The following is a 10,441-nucleotide window of genomic DNA, read 5'->3' as shown; positions in this document are numbered from 1 at the left end:
CAGAGAACATTCAACGAGAATAAAGAACACATAAAATGAACACCACAGATTGTTAACCCAGTTCAGTGAATAACACCTACGCCTGGGGGTAGGATGCCTAGGAAAGATAACTTCACTAATATAAATTATAAGCAATTACAAGAGAAATTGCTCCCGGACAGATTGAGAGACTGTCGGAAAGCAACACAAAAGAGAGAGGGCCAACACTTGCAAGAGCAAGAATACACAACTAGAACAAAGTTGAAGTGATAAAGAGCAGTGTAAAAGGCCACAGGAAGCAAGACATTGCTTACCAGGCTTCTTATCTTTCAAATCCATTTGTTATTTTGTATTCAGTACTTTATTTGCAGAAAATGGGAACTTCATTTCAATCTATGTTCAATCTCTCTATACCACACACGAGTAGCGAAATTTCTGAATGGGTTGAAAAGTACTTAGCTAGCATGACTTAAGATTGACATTTTATGCAATCATCTTGTCTTGTGTATGCATCATTCACCTTTGGATGCACTTGAGAAAGTAATCTAAAGATAGAATCTAGGCTTGAGAGAGTCAGATTAGATCGCATAAGCAAGAATAGAAAATTAGACATAAGATCTATCTGCTATTTACACATCACATGTGCCCTAGAAATAGGATTGGTGGTATGTCGTCACCTTGTCTTATGTGTGCTTCATTCATCATTTGGACATACTCGAGAGAGTAGTCTAAAGATAGAATCTAGGCTTGAGAGATTCGAGTTAGATTGCATAAGCAAGAATAGAAACTTAGACGTAAGTTCTATCTACATTTTCGCATATGCATCGCATGCATCCTAGGAATAGGAAGTATATAGCATGATCGCATAACTTGTACACAATCGTAGGAAGTGTTAGTTAGACCCCTTCTCAACCCCCTTCATCACATACTTATTGTAACTTTACGCTCTCATCACTCTGCATTCAACTCCGTCGCATAGAAAAAATCTCAATCAAAACACTATCCACTCATTTATTTACCACCGCAATACAATCGAAGAGTCTATCGCATATCTACATAGTAATCCCTGTTTTCGACCCTAGACTTACCAGGAAACCTAGGAAAGCATATACTTGAGCATTGTTAGGAAAACTTGCATGTTCATCGCATAACACACACATCATTGAATACTCACACCATCGCATCATAATTTTACGCATCAAGTTTTTGGTGTCGTTGCCGAGGACTACGGTATATCTTGCGCTAACATCAAACCTCTTTGATTTTCTTTACAGCTTTTGACCTTTATGCATTGCATTTCCATTCCTTCGGTAAAGAAAGAAGCAAGCATCGCATGAGCGAAGGACACGCTCTTGAGCCCAACTACGATCCAAAGATCAAAAGAACATTTTGCAGATGACAGAGAAACAAACGTCAACAACAAGGAAGAACTCCCAGAGTGGCTGAACAATCGGAAGAACAAGCTGCAAATGTAAACAACATAATGGCAAATCCTATCCTACTGGAAAATGATTGCATTAGACCCATCTGAGACTATGCATCACCAAACTTGTATGATTTCTCCTCAAGAATCATGAGGCCAGCATTAGACGGATCAATGTTTTAGATGAAGCTAGTAATGTTATAGATGATACAGACAGCAGGACAGTTTGGTGGACGGCATGGTGAAAATTCACACGCCCATCCATGAAGCTTCGTTGAAATTTGTAACACTTTTGTGTTCCCTAATATCTTCGCTGAAGAAGTTTGACTCACGCTACTTACATTTTCACTATGTGATAAAACAAGAAAATGGGCATACTCCCTCGAACCAGGAGAGATCACTTCATGGGAGTAGGCTGTGGAGAAGTTTATGAAGAAGTATTTCCCTCCTACAGAGAATGCCAAAAGAAGGAAGTTAATCACAAATTTTGAACAAGAAGAAGACGAATCGCTCAGTGATGCGTTGGCTGATGCATGGAAATGGAGTAAATAAATATGTGCCCATTGTTCGTTCTCCATGCATCGCTGGTCATGCTTTGGACTAAGGGATATGCAATATGCGTATGCGATGACCATGCGTTCCTGCCATAAGTTTTCTTTCTCTCTCATCAAGTATAACGAGATCACAAGTTTCTTGGGGTGATCCGAGGTCGAACTCAGGGACTTGTAGCTAAATTTTATGAAGTAATGTGTTGCGGCGAAGAATAAAAGAATAATGAAGTTTATGGGTTATGCGCTACTTTTACTCCTAACTAAACAGATTAAGCAATAGAATTGTGACTATGAGAGTTGGTAGGGACGCGACAACTGTTAACACGTAATAAGATGTATGGAAAAATAGATAAAATGGTGGAGGGGATGATTTCACTGCATCAATAAGCTTGATCGCAAGGGTAACCCCAGCCAGCACAAGTTATGCGATTATGCTATACACAATTGACTAAGACGCATGCGATGCATATGCGATAGTATCGATAGGACTTATATCTAAGTCTCTATTCTTGCTCACGCGATCTAACACATAAACAAGGTGACAGCATACCACCGTATCCTACTTCTGGATGCATGTGATGTGACCGTACACTATCGTATCCTATCTATAGGGTGCATGCATTGTGTAATAGCAAATAGAACTTATTTGTAAACCTCTATTCTTGCTCATGCGATCTGATCTGACTCTCTCAAGCCTAGATTCGATTTTTAGACTACTCTCTCAAGTATGACCAAATGATGAATGATGCACTCATAAGACAAGGTAATCACATAAAGCATGGTTGACATAAGATTATTTCTATCTCTAGGAACACTGCTTACTTTGCTTAGTGAGTTCCACTACTTACCCTCTCAGGCAGTTAGTCACTGCTGATCAGCTCATAGAAAAGTATCACGGTCGCTCATAGATAAGCGTTGCTACAACCTCACACTAAGCAAAGAGGATTTTCTCACAATACTCGTGCAACGCACACCTCTCGGTGGTTTGCTACATGCTTCATATGTCTATGCCGCATGATTAAGTATGCAATACTCTAGCAATATTACTTAGTCGTTGCAATGAAAGTAAAGGTTGATAAAGAAGAGGTAAATGAAGCTGGAATTGAAGGAAATAGAGAGATGCATTGATCACAAAATGTATTAATGTCTTATGCAAAATGTAATACAATACAGAGATAGAAAGAGATGAAGGGCCAAATGTAGGCAATGTCTTGCTTCCATCAAATGTGTGTCAAGGCTGCTGGTGGTGCCATGGATGGGCGGTGGAGTTGTCTCTCTCGAGATGTATCTCAGGTAAAGCTCCGGTCGTCACTCTGAATGGTTGGAGGAATGAAGAACTCTCAAAGAATGTCTTCTCACTTCCGTCTATGATCACAAGGATCTGTCCTAAGGCAGAAGCTCGGATGATTTGAAGTTGGGCTCTAAAGCTTCTATTTATAGAGCTCAATTGCCGATAGCATTAATGGGCCTACTCTGAATTTCTACTGCTAACGACGTGATGGACCTACTCTGAATCTCTGCTACTAACGGCGTGGTAGGTGAAATGTCAACATCATCTTTTGATACTCCCAAGATATGCGTTCATGCTTGTTTTCCGAAGTACCATCACATTCCACCACCCTTGCATTCATCCCTCTATTATGGTTATTACTCTATAGCCGCAACCTCTATGCGATGGACGCATGCGGTTAATGGTCGCAACATCCATGCGACAGACGTACACGATAGCCTTTGCGATGGTGGGAGTCACCGCATGCGATCGATTCCTGCGATAGCTACAAAAATAGACATTTGGACGCAAAATAACGCATAATATTAGGTTAACCGAGATTTTCAATGCTGATCGATGCAAGCTCACTTTTCTCATGAATTCTTAGTATAGTCACCACATATTCTACTTATTAGCCCTCATAATTCTAAATAAAAGGCCTATAATAACGTGCATTTATGTTCGCTATCATGGGCGAAGTTCAAGAGATTAGTGCGCGACTGCCCACAAAATGGATTGTCGAATTTCTTCCAGATGAAGATTTTCTATCATGGACTAAATCCTGCATCGCAGACAGCTGCCAATGCGGCAGCAGCAGAAGGTCTGCTGGAAAAAACTTATGATGAGGCAAAGAACATTCTTGATCGCATATCGAAAAATCATGAAGCTTGGTAAGAAAGCGATCAATGTGTAAAACCCAGAGAGGGTAATGCAAATAATGGTGCCATCGCATCTTTGCAAAAGCAGATGAATGCGATTATAAAATTGTTACAGGGCATCACAATAAACAATGCCAGAGCACAAAGAGGGCAAGTCAATGCGATAGAACAGACAAGCACCAGTTGTGCTACATGTAGAGAATCACATTCGGTCGAAGAATGTCCACGAAATCCACAGTCAATCTACTTTGTCAAGAACAACCATTTTTCAAACACATACAACCCCGGGTGGAGAAACCACCATAATTTTTCTTGGAAAAATAACTAACAAAAAGGTTATCAACCTATGGCACAAAAGGAAAGACCACCAAGATTTTTCCAATGAACTAACGGTCAACAGCAACAACAAGCCAGCATCTCTCAAAGACCACCATCATCCTCTCTGGAGAACCTGTTATAACAGTACATAGAAAAGAATGAGACGGTCCTCCAGAACCAGGCGACTTCCATCTGCAACCGGGAAATCAAAATAGGACAGATTGCGGGAGAGCTGAAAAATAGACCGTAGGGAACACTGCCAAGCTCAATTGAGCTCCCACGCAACCCAGGGAACACAGGGAAAGAACATTGCCTAGCAGTCATCCTGAGAAGTGGAAAGACAACGGTGGAAGTTAGGAAGGAGCCTAGCAGGACCGATTCAAATGCGATGGAATCAAAGAAACCGTTGATGCAAAATAAGTCAGAAGAGCCCGAGATTATGGAACCTGAAGTTGCGACCCCCTCTAAGCCTCCAGAACATGGAACAGTGAAAGTACAACTACCTCTATTCCCTTAGAGACTGAAAAAGAAGAAAAACGATGAAGGTCAGTATCATCGCTTCCTAGAAATATTAAAACAACTACACATCAATATTCCATTTACAGAAGTGATAGAGTAGATGCCGAAATATGCCAAGTTTTTTAAAGATATGGTGTCGAAGAAGAGAAGCAAGGGAAAATTCGCCACAGTGGCATTAACACAAGAATCAAATACTATAATCCCACCGAAGATGTGCGACCTAGGCAGCTTTACGATACCCTTCTCAATAGGAGGGATCTACATCGGTCAAGCATTATGCAATCTTGGGGCAAGCATAAATCTAATGCCCTTTCAATCTTCAAACAATTGAATATAGGATAGCTGACACCCATGACGGTGACTCTCCAGCTTGTAGACAGATCCCTCACCCTAAAGGAAAGTTGAAGAATGCCTTGGTTACAATCGACAAATTCATTCTACCGGCAAACTTCATCATTCTAGACTATGAAGCAAACAAAGATGTGCCAATCATATTAGGACAACCATTCTTGTCTACTGGTCGTGCCCAAATAGATGTGACAAGGGAGAGATCACGATGAACATCAATGGAAAAAAGCTCAGGTTTAACATCATCAAGGCAATGAAGTTTCCGGAGGATGAAGGCCTATCAAATTCTGACGATGAACACACTTGCGATGAAGATATGGAGTTTGAAGAAGAAGATGAAGAAAAAGAGGATGCGAAAACATCCTTAGAATCCTGCCATGTGATAAAAGAGATAGTGAACAATGAAGAAATGTTGAATTTGAATGAAAAGAGAAGAACACAGAAACCTTCCTTAGAGCAACCACCTACACTGGAGCTAAAAACTCTACCAAATCATTTGAAATACGTTTTCCTTAGCCATAATGAAACCTTACCAGTAATAATATCCTCTGCGTTACCAAAAGAAAAAGAAAATGCGCTGCTTAATATTTTGAAGAAATATATTAAACAATCGGATGGACCCTAGCAGATATCAGAGAAATTAGCCCGACGTACTACATGCACAAAATTCGGCTCAAAGAAAACCAGAAAGGCTCGATCGAACCTCAATGCAAACTGAACCCTACGATGAAAGAGGTTGTTAAAAAAGATATTATTAAATGGTTAGACGCCGACATCATATACCCTATCGCCGATAGCACGTGGGTTAGCCCCGTGCAATGCGTTCCTAAGAAGGGAAGAATGACAGTAGTCCCGAATGCAAACAACGAGTTAATCCCCATGAGGACCGTCACTGGCTGGCGGATTTGTATGGACTACCGGAAGCTCAATGCAGTGATAAAGAATGATCNGTTAATCCCCATGAGGACCGTCACTGGCTGGCGGATTTGTATGGACTACCGGAAGCTCAATGCAGTGATAAAGAATGATCATTTCCCTTTGCCTTTCATGGATCAAATGCTCAACCGACTAGCAGGGAATGACTATTTCTGTTTTCTTGATGGGTGTGTGGGCTATAACCAGATTATGATCGCACCAGAAGACCAAGGAAAGACCACATTCACCTATCCATATGGAACATTCGCTTTTCGCCGCATGCTGTTTGGATTATGTAATGCGCCGAGCACATTTCAAAGGTGTATGATGGTAATCTTCTCTGAGTATCTTGAAGACTCATTGGAAATCTTTATGGACGATTTCTCAGTTTATAGGCAAATGTATGAAGTCTGTCTGAAAAACTCAGAGAGGATATTAAAAAGATGCGAAGAGACTAATCTGGTGCTAAACTGGGAAAAATGTCATTTCATAGTTAAAGAAGGAATTGTGCTCGGGCACAAGGTTTCAAAGGAGGGGCTAGAGGTGGATAAAGCAAAATTTGAAGCCATAGAAAAACTTCCACCTCCAGAAAATGTGAAGGCTTTACGGAGTTTCTTAGGACATGCAGGGTTCTTCAGACGATTTGTGAAGGACTTCTCCAAAATAGCTCGACCTTTGAATGCGCTGCTGGAAGCTGACAGAACTTTTGACTTTGACTCACAATGCCTCGCCACATTCAAAGCACTGAAAGACGCATTGATTACAGCACCTATTTTAATCGAACCCGACTGGAATAAGCCATTCGAGCTAATGTGCGATGCTAGTGGATATACGATGGGGTAGTTTTAGCACAGAAGGAAAAGACAATGCTACACCCCATCGCATATACAAGCAGAACACTAAACTCCACCCAGGAAAACACCACCACCACAGAGAAGGAGCTTCTAGCGGTAATCTTTTCGATTGAAAAATACAGACTTTACTTATTGGGATCCAAAGTTATAGTTCACACTGACCACTCGGCAATAAGATATTTAATGACCAAAAAAGATGCGAAGTTGAGGCTAATCCGATGGGTTCTCCTGCTTCAAGAATTTAATATGGAGATAATCAACCGCAAGGGAATGAAGAACCAGGTCGCTGACCATTTATCGAGATTAGAGAATCTTGAAGTGGATCGCATTTAGTCGGAGGTGAACGCATCCTTTATGGACGAACAATTGCTTAAAATTGAATAATTACCTTGGTACACAGATATTGTCAAGTTCTTGGTCTGCAAACAATTTTTGGAACATTACACATCCCACCAAAAGAAGCGACTCATTCGTGAATATAAATCCTACTACTGGGAAGAGCCAAATCTTTATAGAAGAGGACCATACCAAATCTTGAGACTCTATGTTCCAGAGACTTCTTTTCAGTGCATACTTTTTCAATGTCATGACTCACCCTATGGAGGACATTTTGGGGGACAACACACAACAGCAAAAGTTTTGCAAAGCGAGTATTGCTGACCAACTCTGTTTAAGGACGCACGAGACTATTCCATGAAATGCGATAAGTGCCAACGCACTGGAAACATTTCAGAGAAAAATGCGATGTCGATGAACATCATATTGGAATTGAAACTTTTCGACGTCTAGAACATGGATTTCATGGGACCATTTCCACCATCAAATGGTCATAAATACATTCTATTGGCCGTCGACTATGTTTCCATTTGGATTGAAGTGGATGCATAAAAAACGATGTGATAACCATCTCCAAATTCTTATAGAGAAACATCTTTTCTCATTTTGGCACCCCACGTGCCATAATAAGTGATGAAGGAACCCACTTTGTCAATTGTATCATTAACAAACTGCTGATCAAATACAATGTCCATCATAAGATCGGCACCACATATCATCCTCAGACAAATGGCAAGTCGAGGTTTCCAATAGAGAAATTAAGTTGATTTTAGAAATGGTGGTGAATCCCTCACGGAAGGACTGGGCTATGAAGCTTGACGATGCCTGATAACAGGCAGAAATGCACGTTATTACAGTGCTAAGTTATTAAACCATGCAGGTTTGCGTTGATAAAATCTATAAGTTCGCGTCCAAAAAACATTAAGTTTGTAACATTGCGGTCGCATGCGTTCATCGCATAAAAACAATTAACTTTTGTATTTTTGTGCAGAATATGCGTTGACGCAAAGCATAAAATGCGATCACAAGAAAGCAACGGTCGAGTGAAGCGTTACCGCCAGGCTTTGCGGTGATTTATGCTCGCAAACATCTGCTCAAGAAGGATTGTCGCATAGAGCCGGCGCAACTTGGTGGGCACATCTGGATGAAAAGCATAATTAATCACGATGGGACAGAAATTTGATGACGGTCGAGTCCGAATTAAGTTGACAAGCCGCTAACGGTCTACTATAGCGAGTACGCTCAGCTTTTCGGTGACAAATATTCGGCGCATCAGTCAGAGAATTAAAGCCATCTCATCTGTGAAATCATGAGAGAGAAGCTTCCTTTCACCCCAAAGCTCTATAAATACCGAAGGCAACCTTCAGCAAAGGAGTTCAGATAGTTTGGATAGTTAGATAATTTTCTCAGTAGTTAGAATAGCCTTGTTCTTAGTTTTTCTTTTATTTTAAGGCGGAAGCGATAGAAGCGAGATTGTGTCGATAGATCGTTCCGGTGAACTTAGGAGAGTGTCAAAAGCTTCAAGATCAAAGTGAGGGCCAGCTCCTACAGAAGTAGGAATATCTTTTGAACAGAATAGAGTTGACAGTGTAAAAGCCTTGGGAAGCAAGGGATTGCTACCAGGCTCTCTATCCTTATCTTTCATTGTCATTTTGTACTTAAACTCATCTATAGAAATGGAATTTACTTCTTTATATCTGTTCGCTCTCTGTTTATTATGCATAAGTAGCTAAATCTGTCGAATGGGTTGAGAAGCATTTAGCTAGCATAACTGGGGATCTTCACTCTATGCGATTATCTTGTATTATGTATGCTTCATTCGTCCATTAGGGATACCCGGGAGAGTAGTCTAAGGACATGATCTAAGCTTGGAAAAGTCAGGTTAGAATCTAGGCTTAGGAGAGTCAGATTAGAACACATAATCAAGATATCGCATATCGCATGCATCCTAGAGATAGGATATTATTATTTGCTATTAACATATTGCATGCATCCTAAAGATAGGATATTATTATGTGTAGTCACCTTGTCTTTGTGTGCATCTTGCATCATCGCATAGGAAAAGAGTAGAGACTTAGGAATAAGCTCTATGGACATTGTTACATTCAACACATGCGTCCTAGAACTAGGAGTACCGCATTTGCATTGGAAAATGATTTGCTATCGTATGAGTGTAGTATGATCGCATAGTTTGACGCATTCCCAGGAAACACTGCGAAAGACCTTCTCAACCTATTCCTCTGCATACTCAGTGCATCCACTGCATAATCAAACTTTTTCTCAAATCCGCCACATTCGTTTATTTTATTACTGCAAACAACAACCCAACAACTATTTGATTTCTTAGTTACCACAAAGTCTTCGTGAAAATTACCACCGCATACCATTTTTCCTAGTCTCTGAGTTCGACCCTAGACTTACTAAGAAACTCAGTGGGGTTTATACTTGGATTCCACTGAGAAAACTTGTTGTTCAACACATTTCCACCACTGCATTTCATTCCATAATTTCATCTCATAAAATAACGCATCAATGCCTTGTGGGCATATAGGACTACCTATAAAACACCTATAGGCATGTCCCCGTATGTGTTGGTGTTTGGGAAAGCGTGTCATCTGCCGCTGGAATTAGAGCATAGGGCATTGTGGGCGGTGAAGAAGCTTAACTTTGATCTGAAGGCTGCAAGGGAGATGAGGAAACTTCAGTTACTCGAGTTGGACGAATGGCGACTACATGCGTACGAAAATGCCAAAATCTACAAAGAACATACAAAGCATTGGCATGACAAGCGATTGTGTGAAAAGAATCTCCAAGTTGGTCAGAAGGTCTTACTGTTCCATTCTAAGCTACAACTCTTTCCGGGAAAATTGAAATCGCGCGGGTCTAGACCATTCATAATTAAAGAAGTATTCCTGCACAGAATGGTAGAATTAACAAACAAAGAGGGGACCAGCGTATTTAGGGTAAATGGACAAAGAGTCAAGGTGTATCATGGAGGAGATTTCCAATGCAGGAAAACCTCCGTGGACTTGAGGAATCCAAAATGAAGA

General features: G+C 40.7%; 1 protein-coding gene across 1 annotated transcript; it reads left to right on the top strand.

Moving 5' to 3' along the window:
- The first annotated feature begins 6,012 nt into the window (after positions 1 to 6,012).
- LOC120084640 lies at positions 6,013 to 7,044 on the top strand. Its single transcript, XM_039040451.1, has 2 exons — positions 6,013 to 6,496; positions 6,830 to 7,044. Exons 1-2 carry the CDS (start codon positions 6,013 to 6,015, stop codon positions 7,042 to 7,044), a joined length of 699 nt encoding a protein of 232 aa, XP_038896379.1.
- Positions 7,045 to 10,441: the final 3,397 nt, after the last annotated feature.

This window comes from Benincasa hispida, chromosome 9, assembly GCF_009727055.1.
Source record: "Benincasa hispida cultivar B227 chromosome 9, ASM972705v1, whole genome shotgun sequence".
NCBI lineage: Eukaryota > Viridiplantae > Streptophyta > Magnoliopsida > Cucurbitales > Cucurbitaceae > Benincasa > Benincasa hispida.
The sequence above is the reverse complement of the archived record's forward strand: the minus strand, read 5'-3'. Positions and strand labels throughout refer to the sequence as shown.